The following is a 15,679-nucleotide window of genomic DNA, read 5'->3' on the forward strand; positions in this document are numbered from 1 at the left end:
TTTCATTAAAATAATTTTAAATAATGTGTTTGTGTTTTATTTAACCCTTTACTACAATTGGATTAATAATGGATAGGTGTCATAATTGACGCCTCTCCATTATTAATTAGGCTTAATGTCACCTTACAATAGCAAGGTGGCATTAACCCTTCATTACCCCATATCCTACAGCTACACGGGAATGGGAAGAGAGTGGCCAAGTGCCAGAATAGGCGCATCTTCCAGATGTGCCTTTTCTGGGGTGGCTGGGGGCAGATATTTGTAGCCAGGGGGGGGCAATAACCATGGACCCTCTCCAGGCTATTAATATCTGCCCTCAGTCACTGGCTTTACTACTCTGGCGGAGAAAATTGCGCGGGAGCCCACGCCAATTTTTTCCGCCATTTAACCCTTTATTTTAAGAGCTAGAACGGCCAAATTTTGCAGATACACTCTACTGACATTAGTAGTGTGGAATCTGCAAAAAAAATGGAGAGAAGACATGGTTTACTGTATGTAAACCATGTCTCAAATCATGTCGGGTTTTAGGAAGGAGAAAGAAAAAGCCGGTAATTGAATTACCGGCTTTCAAGCTGTATAGCGCTGGAAAAAATATTAATATATATACATATATGTGTCTAATGACATATATATATATATATATATATATATATATATATATATATATATATATAGACAGTATATATATATATTTTTTTTTCTTTTTGGGACACATGGATCATTTCTATAGCGGTATGTTGGTTTTGCAAGCCTGCGAGAAAACCACACAGTACGGATGCCATACGGATTACATACGGAGGATGCCATGCGCAAAAAACGCTGACACACCCTGCCTACGGAGGAGCTACGGACCACTATTTTCGGGACATTTCAGCGTATTACGGCCGTAATATACGGACCGTATTTTCATACGCTGAGTGTGAAGCCGGCCTAAGAAGTCCAATTCTAGACAAAACGCCAGTGCAAATAATACAATAAGGAGTCGGGTTCCTATACTCTGGAACTATTTTTTTTTTCTAGTCACGCACAATTCTTGGAGTACAGTGTGCACTAGAGGTGAAGTGAGATATCGCGGGTGGCTTCAGTGTGGACAGGTCACCTCATGCAGGCGATGGACTCTCGCCACAGAATCCTCTCCTGGCCAGCATGCCTTTCGCCGTGCTGGCCAGCAGAGGGAGCCATTCTCTCTTCCTAACCTCTGCGCATCTCGCGAGACTTGACTCAGTTGGACGTTATTTCACGTTGGCTCGGGAACTGGACCTGTATCCTGTAAAGTTCGCAGGTCGGTGTAATAATGTGGGCGCCATCATGGCCGCCCGTGCTTCATCAGTGTATAGTCAGGCTGTACACATTGCAGCAGCCCGGGTCTGTGCCTGCAGGGCGCCATAGTACTGTGCATAGAGGGGTGAGGATGGGACAATTGTGGAGGGCAGTGTAGCAGCTTATTGTCTGTTGTCTCTTGTCAGTGTGTCCTTGTGATGACCAGACCTCATGAACGCCGCACCTCCCTCTCCACAGGTACAGAAAGCTCATGTGTGCATGAACCAGGGTGTTAGAGGCTGGCATGCTCAGTGAATCCTCACTCTTGTTTGTAGAATTTTGCATTAGAGAAATGCAAATGAGCTGCAAGTGCAGCGGGGCAGGACATTGCAGTGCAGCGGGGCGGGACATTGCACTACAGCAGGGCGGGACATTGCAGTGCAGCGGGGCGGGACATTGCACTACAGCAGGGCGGGACATTGCAGTGCAGCGGGGCGGGACATTGCACTACAGCAGGGCGGGACATTGCAGTGCAGCGGGGCGAGACATTGCACTACAGCGGGGCGGGACATTGCACTACAGCGGGGCGGGACATTGCACTACAGCGGGGCGAGACATTGCACTACAGCGGGGCGGGACATTGCAGTGCAGCGGGGCGGGACATTGCAGTGCAGCGGGGCGGGACATTGCAGTGCAGCGGGGCGGGACATTGCAGTGCAGCGGGGCGGGACATTGCACTACAGCAGGGCGGGACATTGCAGTGCAGCGGGGCGGGACATTGCACTGCAGCAGGGCGGGACATTGCAGTGCAGCGGGGCGAGACATTGCACTACAGCGGGGCGGGACATTGCACTACAGCGGGGCGGGACATTGCACTACAGCGGGGCGAGACATTGCACTACAGCGGGGCGGGACATTGCAGTGCAGCGGGGCGGGACATTGCAGTGCAGCGGGGCGGGACATTGCAGTGCAGCGGGACATTGCAGTGCAGCGGGGCGGGACATTGCAGTGCAGCGGGGCGGGACATTGCACTACAGCAGGGCGGGACATTGCAGTGCAGCGGGGCGGGACATTGCACTGCAGCAGGGCGGGACATTGCAGTGCAGCGGGGCGAGACATTGCACTACAGCGGGGCGGGACATTGCACTACAGCGGGGCGGGACATTGCACTACAGCGGGGCGAGACATTGCACTACAGCGGGGCGGGACATTGCAGTGCAGCGGGGCGGGACATTGCAGTGCAGCGGGGCGGGACATTGCAGTGCAGCGGGGCGGGACATTGCAATGCAGCGGGGCGGGACATTGCAGTGCAGCGGGGCGGGACATTGCAGTGCAGCGGGGCGGGAAATTGCACTGTAGCGGGGTGGGACATTGCAGTGCAGCGGGACATTGCAGTGCAGCGGGGCGGGACATCGCACTGCAGCTCTCCGTCTCTGGCTGACAGGTCACTTTTTCTTCAGTGTGTCCTACCTCTCATGCCCGAGATTTCACACTAAACCCCTTGTTGCCTGTCGCGGTGCATGTTCACTAACATACTGATAACATTGTAAGAGCTGGGCTATTGATCTACGCATACTCCGCCCTCCCTGCGACTCCAGGCAATGATGGCACCATTATCTCTGCATGCATGTAGTGGCGCTCATTGGCCCACCATGACTCGATCATGGGGAAGTAAAGTGCTACCATGGCAGCTGGAGACTTGCTGGAAAACATTTCAGAAATTTGTAAAAAATAAAAATTTCCCTTGTCATTTTCCAAGACTTGTAACGTTTTACATTTTTGGTCATTGGGGCTTTGTGAGACCTTATTTTTTGTGCCTTGAGTTGTCGTTTTTATTGATACCATTTTGGGGTAGATCTGTTGTTTTGATTGATTCTTTTTGCATTTTTTGCATTGTTGCAGAATCCGAAAAAACACAATTCCAGCATTAGGCCATGTGCACACGTCGCGGTTTTTCCCGCGGATCCGCAGCGTTTTTGACGCTGCAGATCTGCAGCAGTTTTCTATGCGTTTACAGTAACATGTAAACCTATGCAAAACCAAATTCACTGTGCACATGCTGCGGGAAAAAACGTGCGCAAATGCAGCGTTTTTTTCCGCAGCATGTCCATTCTTTGTGCGGATCTGTAGCGTTTCTGCAGCTCCTCTCCGCATTCCTTGCAGTTCCGCTCTGCTTAGCTTTTGCTGCTGCAGAAACCTTTTGCTGCAGCTCCTCTCTGCATTCCTTGCGGTTCCGCTTTGCTTAGCTTCTGTTGCTGCACCATCTCTTGCTGCTCTACCACTCCTATCCGCAGCCTTGTGGTTCTCTTCCTGTGTGAACAGGTCCCAACCTGTTCCTTCACATTTCATTCCTTCCTGCTTGTTTACATACCTGCATCTCCTGTTTGAACAGGTCCCAACCTGTTCCTTCATACTCCATTCCTTCCTGCTTGTTTTCTTACCTGCACCTCCTGTGTGAACAAGTCCCAACCTGTTCCTTCATAATTCATATTCGTACCTTCACCTCCTGTGTGAGCAGGTCCCTACCTGTTCCTTCACAAACCTGTTATGAAAGGCAATTCAGGAACACAATGTACATAGCGATCAGAGCACACACAGTGATCTGACAACAACCCAAAATAACAGAACGAGCTCTGAGACGTGGGAACTCTGTAGACCGCAATTCCTAATCCTCTCCAAACACAACTAGAGGCAGCTGTGGATTGCGCCTAACACTCCCTATGCAACTCGGCACAGCCTGAGAAACTAGCTAGCCTGAAGATAGAAAATAAGCCTACCTTGCCTCAGAGAAATACCCCAAAGGAAAAGGCAGCCCCCCACATATAATGACTGTGAGTAAGATGAAAAGACAAACGTAGGGATGAAATAGATTCAGCAAAGTGAGGCCCGATATTCTAGACAGAACTAGGATAGGAAAGATAACTTTGCGGTCTACACAAAACCCTAAAGAAAACCACGCAAAGGGGGCAAAAAGACCCTCCGTACCGAACTAACGGCACGGAGGTACACCCCTTGCATCCCAGAGCTTCCAGCAAAACAAATAGACAAGCTGGACAGAAAAAATAGCAAAGAAGCACTTAGCTATGCAGAGCAGCAGGCCACAGGAATGATCCAGAGAAACACAAGTCCAACACTGGAACATTGACAGGAAGCATGAATCAAAGCATTAGGTGGAGTTAAGTAGAGAAGCAGCTAACGACCTCACCAGATCACCTGAGGGAGGAAACTCAGAAGCTGCAGTACCACTTTCCTCCACAAACGGAAGCTCCCAGAGAGAAGCAGCCGAAGTACCACTTGTGACCACAGGAGTGAACTCTGCCACAGAATTCACAACAGTACCCCCCCCCTTGAGGAGGGGTCACCGAACCCTCACCAGAGCCCCCAGGCCGACCAGGATGAGCCACATGAAAGGCACGAACAAGATCGGGAGCATGGACATCAGAGGCAAAAACCCAGGAATTATCTTCCTCAGCATAACCCTTCCATTTAACCAGATACTGGAGTTTCCGTCTTGAAACACGAGAATCCAAAATCTTCTCCACAATATACTCCAATTCCCCCTCCACCAAAACCGGGGCAGGAGGGTCAACAGATGGAACCATAGGTGCCACGTATCTCCGCAACAATGACCTATGGAATACGTTATGTATGGAAAAAGAATCTGGGAGGGTCAGACGAAAAGACACAGGATTAAGAACCTCAGAAATCCTATACGGACCAATAAAACGAGGTTTAAACTTAGGAGAGGAAACCTTCATAGGAATATGACGAGAAGATAACCAAACCAGATCCCCAACACGAAGTCGGGGACCCACACGGCGTCTGCGATTAGCGAAAAGTTGAGCCTTCTCCTGGGACAAGGTCAAATTGTCCACTACCTGAGTCCAAATCTGCTGCAACCTGTCCACCACAGTATCCACACCAGGACAGTCCGAAGACTCAACCTGTCCTGAAGAGAAACGAGGATGGAACCCAGAATTGCAGAAAAACGGTGAAACCAGGGTAGCCGAGCTGGCCCGATTATTAAGGGCGAACTCAGCCAAAGGCAAAAAGGACACCCAGTCATCCTGATCAGCAGAAACAAAGCATCTCAGATATGTTTCCAAGGTCTGATTGGTTCGTTCGGTCTAGCCATTAGTCTGAGGGTGGAAAGCCGAGGAAAAAGACAAGTCAATGCCCATCCTACCACAAAGGGCTCGCCAAAACCTCGAAACAAACTGGGAACCTCTGTCAGAAACGATATTCTCTGGAATGCCATGTAAACGAACCACATGCTGGAAGAACAAAGGCACCAAATCAGAGGAGGAAGGCAATTTAGACAAGGGTACCAGATGGACCATCTTAGAAAAGCGATCACAGACCACCCAAATGACTGACATCTTTTGAGAAACGGGAAGGTCAGAAATAGAATCCATAGAGATATGTGTCCAAGGCCTCTTCGGGACCGGCAAGGGCAAAAGCAACCCACTGGCACGAGAACAGCAGGGCTTAGCCCGAGCACAAATCCCACAGGACTGCACAAAAGTACGCACATCCCGCGACAGAGACGGCCACCAAAAGGATCTAGCCACTAACTCTCTGGTACCAAAGATTCCAGGATGACCAGCCAACACCGAACAATGAAGTTCAGAGATAACTCTATTCGTCCACTTATCAGGGACAAACAGTTTCTCCGCTGGGCAAGGTTTATTAGCCTGAAATTTTTGCAGCACCCGCCGCAAATCAGGGGAGATGGCAGACACAATTACTCCTTCCTTGAGGATACCCGCCGGCTCAGATAAACCCGGAGAGTCGGGCACAAAACTCCTAGACAGAGCATCCGCCTTCACATTTTTAGAGCCCGGAAGGTACGAAATCACAAAGTCAAAACGGGCAAAAAACAACGACCAACGAGCCTGTCTAGGATTCAAGCGCTTGGCAGACTCGAGATAAGTCAAGTTCTTATGATCAGTCAATACCACCACGCGATGCTTAGCTCCTTCAAGCCAATGACGCCACTCCTCGAATGCCCACTTCATGGCCAGCAACTCTCGGTTGCCCACATCATAATTTCGCTCAGCAGGCGAAAACTTCCTGGAAAAGAAAGCGCATGGTTTCATCACTGAGCAATCAGAACCTCTCTGCGACAAAACAGCCCCTGCTCCAATCTCAGAAGCATCAACCTCGACCTGGAACCGAAGAGAAACATCTGGTTGACACAACACAGGGGCAGAGGAAAAACGACGCTTCAACTCTTGAAAAGCTTCCACAGCAGCAGAAGACCAATTAACCACATCAGCACCCTTCTTGGTCAAATCGGTCAATGGTTTAGCAATACTAGAGAAATTGCAGATGAAGCGACGATAAAAATTAGCAAAGCCCAGGAACTTTTGCAGACTTTTCAGAGATGTCGGCTGAGTCCAATCATGGATGGCCTGGACCTTAACAGGATCCATCTCGATAGTAGAAGGGGAAAAGATGAACCCCAAAAATGAAACCTTCTGCACACCAAAGAGACACTTTGATCCCTTCACAAACAAAGAATTAGCACGCAGGACCTGAAAAACCGCTCTGACCTGCTTCACATGAGACTCCCAATCATCCGAGAAGATCAAAATGTCATCCAAGTACACAATCAGGAATTTATCCAGGTACTCTCGGAAGATGTCATGCATAAAGGACTGAAACACTGATGGAGCATTGGCAAGTCCGAACGGCATCACTAGATACTCAAAATGACCCTCGGGCGTATTAAATGCAGTTTTCCATTCATCGCCTTGCTTAATTCGCACCAGATTATACGCACCACGAAGATCTATCTTTGTAAACCAACTAGCCCCCTTAATCCGAGCAAACAGGTCAGATAACAATGGCAAGGGGTACTGAAATTTAACCGTGATCTTATTAAGAAGGCGGTAATCTATACAAGGTCTCAGCGAACCATCCTTCTTGGCTACAAAAAAGAACCCTGCTCCTAATGGCGACGATGACGGGCGAATATGCCCCTTCTCCAGGGATTCCTTCACATAACTGCGCATAGCGGTGTGCTCAGGTACGGATAAATTAAACAATCGACCTTTTGGGAATTTACTACCAGGAATCAAATTGATAGCACAATCACAATCCCTATGCGGAGGTAGGGTATCGGACTTGGGCTCATCAAATACATCCCGGTAATCAGACAAGAACTCTGGGACCTCAGAAGGGGTGGATGACGAAATTGACAGAAATGGAACATCACCATGTACCCCCTGACAACCCCAGCTCGACACCGACATGGATTTCCAATCTAATACTGGATTATGGACTTGTAGCCATGGCAACCCCAACACGACCACATCATGCAGATTATGCAACACCAGAAAGCGAATATCCTCCTGATGTGCAGGAGCCATGCACATGGTCAGCTGGGTCCAGTACTGAGGCTTATTCTTGGCCAAAGGTGTAGCATCAATTCCTCTTAATGGAATAGGACACTGCAAGGGCTCCAAGAAAACCCACAACGCTTAGCATAATCCAAGTCCATCAAATTCAGGGCAGCGCCCGAATCCACAAACGCCATGACAGAATATGATGACAAAGAGCATATCAAGGTAACGGACAGAAGAAATTTTGACTGTACTGCACCAATGGTGGCAAACCTAGCGAACCGCTTAGAGCGCTTAGGACAATCAGAAATGGCATGAGTGGAATCACCACAGTAGAAACACAGACCATTCAGACGTCTGTGTTCATGCCGTTCAACTCTGGACAAAGTCCTATCGCACTGCATAGGCTTAGGTTTAATCTCAGGTAATGCCGCCAAATGGTGCACAGCTTTACGCTCACGCAAGCGTCGACCCATCTGAATGGCCAAAGACATAGATTCATTCAGACCATCAGGCATAGGAAATCCCACCATGACATCTTTAAGGGCTTCAGAGAGACCCTTTCTGAAAATCGCTGCGAGCGCAGCTTCATTCCATTGAGTGAGTACAGACCACTTTCTAAATTTCTGACAGTATACCTCTATCTCATCCTGACCCTGACACAAAGCCAGCAAATTTTTCTCTGCCTGATCCACTGAATTAGGCTCATCGTACAGCAATCCGAGGGCCAGGAATAACGCATCAATATTACCCAATGCAGGATCTCCCGGCGCAAGGGAAAATGCCCAGTCTTGAGGGTCCCCACGCAAAAAAGAAATAATAATTCTCACTTGTTGAGCTGGGTCACCAGAGGAGTGAGGTTTCAAGGCCAAAAACAGCTTGCAATTATTTTTGAAATTCATAAACTTGACTCTATCACCAAAAAACAAATCAGGAATAGGAATTTTAGGTTCTAACATAGGCTTCTGAACCACCAAGTCTTGAATCTTTTGTACATTTATAACGAGATTATCCATTGAAGAGTACAGACCCTGAATATCCATGTCCACACCTGTGTCCTGAACCACCCAAAATAACAGAACGAGCTCTGAGACGTGGGAACTCTGTAGACCGCAATTCCTAATCCTCTCCAAACACAACTAGAGGCAGCTGTGGATTGCGCCTAACGCTCCCTATGCAACTCGGCACAGCCTGAGAAACTAACTAGCCTGAAGATAGAAAAATAAGCCTACCTTGCCTCAGAGAAATACCCCAAAGGAAAAGGCAGCCCCCCACATATAATGACTGTGAGTAAGATGAAAAGACAAACGTAGGGATGAAATAGATTCAGCAAAGTGAGGCCCGATATTCTAGACAGAACGAGGATAGGAAAGATAACTTTGCGGTCTACACAAAACCCTAAAGAAAACCACGCAAAGGGGGCAAAAAGACCCTCCGTACCGAACTAACGGCACGGAGGTACACCCCTTGCGTCCCAGAGCTTCCAGCAAAACAAATAGACAAGCTGGACAGAAAAAATAGCAAAGAAGCACTTAGCTATGCAGAGCAGCAGGCCACAGGAATGATCCAGAGAAACACAAGTCCAACACTGGAACATTGACAGGAAGCATGAATCAAAGCATTAGGTGGAGTTAAGTAGAGAAGCAGCTAATGACCTCACCAGATCACCTGAGGGAGGAAACTCAGAAGCTGCAGTACCACTTTCCTCCACAAACGGAAGCTCCCAGAGAGAATCAGCCGAAGTACCACTTGTGACCACAGGAGTGAACTCTGCCACAGAATTCACAACACAAACCACACCAATCTGCCGTGCCTGCCAGCCCTGTGTCTCTGCCGTGCCTGCCAGCCCTGTGTCTCTGCCGTGCCGTCTGCACCTGTCCTAGTATTCCTGTCTCCCAAGTGGGATCAGCAGCCACAGCCAGACACCACCCTGGAGTAGCACCTGGCAGCTGCCTGCTGCACAAGCCTGTCCTCACCATCAGAGGCTCCAGTGAAAACCAAGGCAGCTGTCATAGTCACGCCCCTTCCAGGGTAGTTTGGTTCGTGGCACAGTGGGGCCACAAACCCCCGAGCTCACGCCCACCAGTCAGAGCGTGAGCATGACACATATCTATCTATGTATCGATAGACAGAAGGAATGAGATAGATAGACAGATAGTTAGATATATAGAAGGAATTAGATAGCTAAATCTATAGAGAGATAGAAGGAATGAGATATATAGATTATTAGATAGAAGGAATGAGATAGATAGAAGGAATGAGATAGAAGGAATGAGAGATAGATAGAAGGAATGAGATAGAAGGAATGAGATAGAAGGAATGAGAGATAGATAGAAGGAATGAGATAGAAGGAATGAGATAGATAGAAGGTATAAGATAGAAGGAATGAGAGATAGATAGATCTATAGATAGATAATATATATCGATCTATGTATAGATCTATCATCTATCTCATTCCCTCTATTATCTATCTGTCTATCTATATGTAATAGAGTGTGGGGTGGACAAATGTAAAAGAGGAGGTTGGACCAGTAATGACATCACAAATCTTTTTTTTTTTTTGTTCAATAATACATCTTTATTAAGCTTTCAAAAATGCATACAAAACCGCATCAAAAAACACATCAAAACTGCGCAAAAAATGCACCTGTATTTTCTGCCAAGAGGTGCGGATTCAGTGCGGAAAAATCCGCGGGCAAATCCGCAACGTGTGCTCACAGCCTTAAGATTTTTTTTTCTGATTATATCATTTAACGGTCACGTCAATTTAATATTTTTATAGATTGGACCTTTCCCAATGTAGTAGTACCAAATATGTGTTTTTTTTTCCTCATGTTTTTAAAAACGTTATTTTTGTGCTTTTTACTGTATTTGTTAGTCCCCTTTGAAGACTTGAACCTGCGAACATCCAATCTCTTGCACTATACACAGCAGTGCTACAGTATTGCAGTGTATAGTGAAAATCTTCATCTCATATGAATGCTGGCCACGGGTTGGCCTTCACAAGAGAACTGTCATGATGGGCACAATGGTCTTCAGCAGACCCCAAGCCATCATGGCAACCCATCGGTACCTCCCGATCATGTCACGGGCTCAACCCGTGGCTGTTAGAGGCAGATGATGGCTGATTATCATAGCCACCATCTGAGAAAGATGGGAAGATGTGGGCTTGTAAGCCAAGCCGGCATAGGACATAACTACATGTGATATGTCGGTAAAAGGTTAAAAGATTTGTTACTAATTGGCGCTAGATATCACAGGACAACTTCGGAGGGCTTGCTGAATTCATGTTTCGAATAGTCAGAACTTTTTTGGCAGCGTAAGGGGAACCAGCACAAATTTTATTGGATTGTTCCCATCTCGACTGTTCATTAGCTAAAGCGGTAGTAGTTTCGCCTGTGATTGGTGACAATCCCAGTAAAAATACTAAATTTATTTACTATTGCCAAACTTTTCAAAAGGTTTGAAGAAAATGGTTTTCATAATCTTCCTCCTGTATGCAACAGTGAGTTCAGAAAACAGAAATGTGCTTTATTAATAAATAACATTCTATAGTCAGACTGTATACTGTACGCTTCTACAATATACACTGTATTTTCCTTTGATACCTCATATGATTTTTTCGTCTCGTCCCCTCTCTTAAGTTTGTTTGTACAGATCTTGAAAATTCTACTATCCAGAAGCAAAGGACAGAACTCCAATTATTGATCGCCGAGCTTAAAGATAGAGACAAGGAGCTGAATGATATGGTGTTGGTGCATCAGAGGCAGCTGCTCTCCTGGGAGAATGATAGACAGCATGTTCTTAGACTGGAACAGAAGTGTGCCCGGCTAGAAAGTATAGTTTCCATGTATTTTATACCCATGTCTGTTTATACACACTTTTTTAAAAACTGCACTTTAGGATTTGTAAAATGCAAGAAATGTTCCATATAAAATAAGAAAAGAAAAGTATTATTACATGTGTATCATGCACATAAGGGGAGCTAAGCGAGTCTAGTCAACTGGAAATTCATCCAGCAAAGCTGATGTATTTGTCTGATAGCACGTCGCCTTATAACGGTTTGATTTAGGCTAAGTTAACACCCAGTGTTAGATGTGTACTATGGAATTAGCCTGGAAATCTACACCAAAATAAACAAATTTTAAGTTGCAATTTACACTTTGGCAGTATTATCATTATTGTTTATTTTTTAAGCACCTTTGATTCCATGTCAAAGGGTTTACATACAAAATATAAATTGCAATGTTCAAGCTAATAATGACAGACTGGTACAGAGGGGAGTGGGTCCTGCAATCGTGGGCTTAAAGTCTACAGTGTAATGGGTAAGGAGACAGTAGGTTGGGGGAGGTGGAGCAGCTCCGATGGTGTTGTGGCAGTGGACTCATTGCAGGCGGTAGGCTTTTTTGAAGAGTTGAGTTTTCAGGTTACATCTGAAGGTTTCAGTGGTGGCAGACAACTGGAAACTGGATGAGGCCCTGAATTCTGTTTGAGAAAAGTCTTGGAGGCGATTGGAGGTGAACGTACAAGAGAAGAGAAGTAGGTTATTTGAGGGTACGAAATGTATCTCCCATTAAAGGGAACCTGTGAGATCCACTGACTGTTCCACTTACAAAAAATAACTTTAATCTTGCAGAATCACATATAATAATGAGGCAGGACTTGTTTGCAAGCTGTCTCTTCCCTGGATTAGTCCTGGCTCGGATACTCTAGCCACGCTTTTTCTGTGTATTGGTGACAACTTCTATACACTCCTTGTTATTGTAGAGCTGTTGGGCATCTCCCAGGGAGATGTGATTATAAGAACTGAGCCAGGACTAGCATATGTGAAGAGGCACCTTGCCGAACTAATCTTGTTTAATTTATTTCAAAAACCTGACCGGCACATCCAAACATAGACTTAAGGCCCCTTCACATTTAGCGACGCTGCAGCGATACCGACAACGATCCGGATCGCTGCAGCGTCGCTGTTTGGTCGCTGGAGAGCTGTCACACAGACCGCACTCCAGTGACCAACGATGCCGGTAACCAGGGTAAACATCGGGTAACTAAGCGCAGGGCCGCGCTTAGTAACCCGATGTTTACCCTGGTTACCATCCTAAAAGTAAAAAAAAACAAACACTACATACTTACCTACAGCCATCTGTCCTCCAGCGCTGCGCTCTGCTTCTCTGCTCTCCTCCTGTACTGTCTGGGAGCCGGAAAGCAGAGCGGTGACGTCACCGCTCTGCTTTCCGGCTCACAGCCAGTACAGGAGGAGTGCAGAGCACAGCGCTGGAGGACAGACGGCTGTAGGTAAGTATCTAGTGTTTGTTTTTTTTTACTTTTAGCATGGTAACGAGGGTAAACATCGGGTTACTAAGCGCGGCCCTGCGCTTAGTTACCCGATGTTTACCCTGGTTACCAGTGAAGACATCGCTGGATCGGTGTCACACACGCCGATCCAGCGATGTCTCCAGGGAGTCCAGCGACGAAATAAAGTTCTGGACTTTATTCAGCGACCAACGATCTCCCAGCAGGGGCCTGATCGTTGGTCGCTGTCACACATAACGATTTCATTAACGATATCGTTGCTACGTCACAAATAGCAACGATATCGTTAACAATATCGTTATGTGTGAAGGTACCTTAAGTGTGAACAGGTGCTGAACCTAGAGTCGCCAACTCGTATATAGTTAAGTAAATAAGGCAGCACACTGCAGCGCTGAAACATGCAAACTTGAAACACGAAATTTGAACTGCATTACTGCACTAGAAATATGAAAAATGAGAGCGTTTAGCGCATAAAAATGGCCAATTTTATGTGTACCTGGTAGCCCCTTTACGGCATCTCTCTTATACCAGGTCCTACACTTGCCTTACCTCGCTGAGAATAAACGTCTCCATCTGCATGGGTACATGTGAAACCTCTTCCTAGACTAAAATTCTCTCTCTCTATGGAGGGGTATTGGACCTGCTGTAATTAAAACACCTGAGGCTAGGAGGCAGTGTGCTGCCTTATTTACTTAACTATATACGAGTTGGCGACTCTAGGTTCAGCACCTGTTCACACTTAGTCTATGTTTGGATGTGCCAGTCAGGTTTTTGAAATGTATTCTTTAGCCTTCTGATCGTGCACGCCGCCTCCTAGCCTCAGGTGTTTTAATTACAGCAGGTCCAATACCCCTCCATAGAGAGAGAGAATTTTAGTCCAGGAAGAGGTTTCACATGTACCCATGCAGATGGAGACGTTTATTCTCAGCGAGGTAAGGCAAGTGTAGGACCTGGTATAAGAGAGATGCCGTAAAGGGGCTACCAGGTACACATAAAATTGGCCTTTTTGATGCGCTAAACGCTCTCATTTTTCATATTTCTAGTGCAGTAATGCAGTTCAAATTTCGTGTTTCAAGTTTGCATGTTTCAGCGCTGCAGCGTGCTGCCTTATTTACTTAACTATATACGAGTTGGCGACTCTAGGTTCAGCACCTGTTCACACTTAGTCTATGTTTGGATGTGCCGGTCAGGTTTTTGAAATGTATTCTTTAGCCTTCTGATCGTGCACTCCGCCTCCTAGCCTCAGGTGTTTTAATTACAGCAGGTCCAATACCCCTCCATAGAGAGAGAGAATTTTAATCTTGTTTAATAGCATATGTGACCCTGCTAGATGAAAATCCATTTTTCAAACAGTGCAGCTTTCGTAAGCCTCGTGAACATCTTTTCTCCTTCGCCACATTGGGGGACACAGGTCCATGGACCATGGGTGTTATGCTGCTGTCACTAGGAGGCTGACACTAAGCTGAGACAAAAAAAAAAGGTTAGCTCCTCCCCTGCAGTATACACCCTTATGCTGGCTTTCAGAGACCCAGTTCAAGCGTGTCTGTAGGAGGCACACTGGATTTAATTCTCTTCCCTTTTTTTATCGGACGAAGGGGCGACGGAACCTTTCAAAGCTCCGATCTCCCCGAACCAACAACAGGCGAGCACGGGAGTTTACCTCTCCGTATCCTCTCCTGTGACGTGGGATGCCACTGCCTGAGCTGATTTTTGGGGGAGACGGGCCCTTTCTAAGGACCGATCTCCCCCCCTCCCCTCCTTACAGACGAGCACATGGAGTGTTCTCCACGTATCCTCTTCTGCAGCCAGGTCTTTTTTGCCTGACATCTGCCCTGCCCACCAGGTTTTCCCTCGGCTGCTCAGAGGCACTCTGCATTGTGGCGTCCGTGCAGCCCCCACTGAGAAAGCGGATGATGGAAGGAGGCGGACGGTTCCTCTCCAGCCCCCTCTCATGGGGATGGTGGATAGAGGCTTCCCCAACCCTGCACCGTCCTGCTCACCCCGGGCACAGCTCACCAAGAAGCTTCCTGCAGATCCCCTTCGGGGTAAGTGCCACAGGGGTGGGGTCAGTTGTTCTGCGGTTCCGGAGGGCTCCCTCTTAGCAGCGGTGCGCTTTTCCAGGGTCCTCATAGTTTCCGGCGCTCAGCGGCTGCGCGCCGGGCCGAAGCCGCAAATTTAGCCCCCGGCTTCGGCCTAGCACAGGCCGCATCCCGACAGGCTCCGCCCACCTTTCGCGTCATTTTGTGGCTCCGCCCCCCAGTCCTGGCGCTTCTCGCTCTCTGCGAGATTACCCTCCCAACTCCCGGCGGCCATCTTTCTTCCTTCTCTGCACGCCGCAGCTCTCCCAGCCGCAGCTCCACTCCTCCACATGCAGCACTCTGAACGCCGGCTGTCGCCCCTGCAGCACCGCCGCTGCCTCTCCCTCTGCGGGACACAGGACCACGGGTAAGGAGACCAAGTCAGGTTCTCCCTTGCAGCGTCGCCCTCTCTTCCATAGTTATAGACCCTGAGGTCTATCTTACATTAGGGTACATCATGTCCCAGTCAAAGACTAAAAAGTCCTTAAAGGTGCATACTACCTTTTTTTCTGCATGTACCACCTGCCAGGCTCCACTTCCTCGGCCTCAGTGTTCCCCCCTCTGCTCAGCCTGTGATGCCCCAAGTGCCCAGGAGCCCTCCACCGCCGCCGACCCCAGTGTATCTAGTCCCCCTGAGTGGGTCGCATCACTGTCACAGTCCGTGGATTCTTTATCTCTCGA

At 47.7% G+C, this 15,679-nt stretch overlaps 1 protein-coding gene across 3 annotated transcripts in view; it reads left to right on the top strand.

Annotated features, from left to right (window-relative positions):
- Positions 1–1,200: 1,200 nt before the first annotated feature.
- The window catches only part of CCDC62 (coiled-coil domain containing 62), a 51,539-nt gene continuing 37,060 nt past the window's right edge, over positions 1,201–15,679 (top strand). For 2 of the 3 annotated variants that reach the window (XM_069755672.1, XM_069755676.1), the window contains exons 1-3: positions 1,211–1,282; positions 1,467–1,518; positions 11,252–11,444. In XM_069755672.1, coding sequence (XP_069611773.1) covers positions 1,492–1,518; positions 11,252–11,444 — 220 coding nt within the window. In that variant the 5' untranslated portion in view covers positions 1,211–1,282; positions 1,467–1,491. Of the gene's footprint in view, positions 1,283–1,466; positions 1,519–11,251; positions 11,445–15,679 lie in introns of all 3 variants that reach the window. The other variant, XM_069755683.1, reaches the window with a different exon arrangement.

This window comes from Ranitomeya imitator, chromosome 1 (assembly GCF_032444005.1).
Source record: "Ranitomeya imitator isolate aRanImi1 chromosome 1, aRanImi1.pri, whole genome shotgun sequence".
Lineage (NCBI taxonomy): Eukaryota > Metazoa > Chordata > Amphibia > Anura > Dendrobatidae > Ranitomeya > Ranitomeya imitator.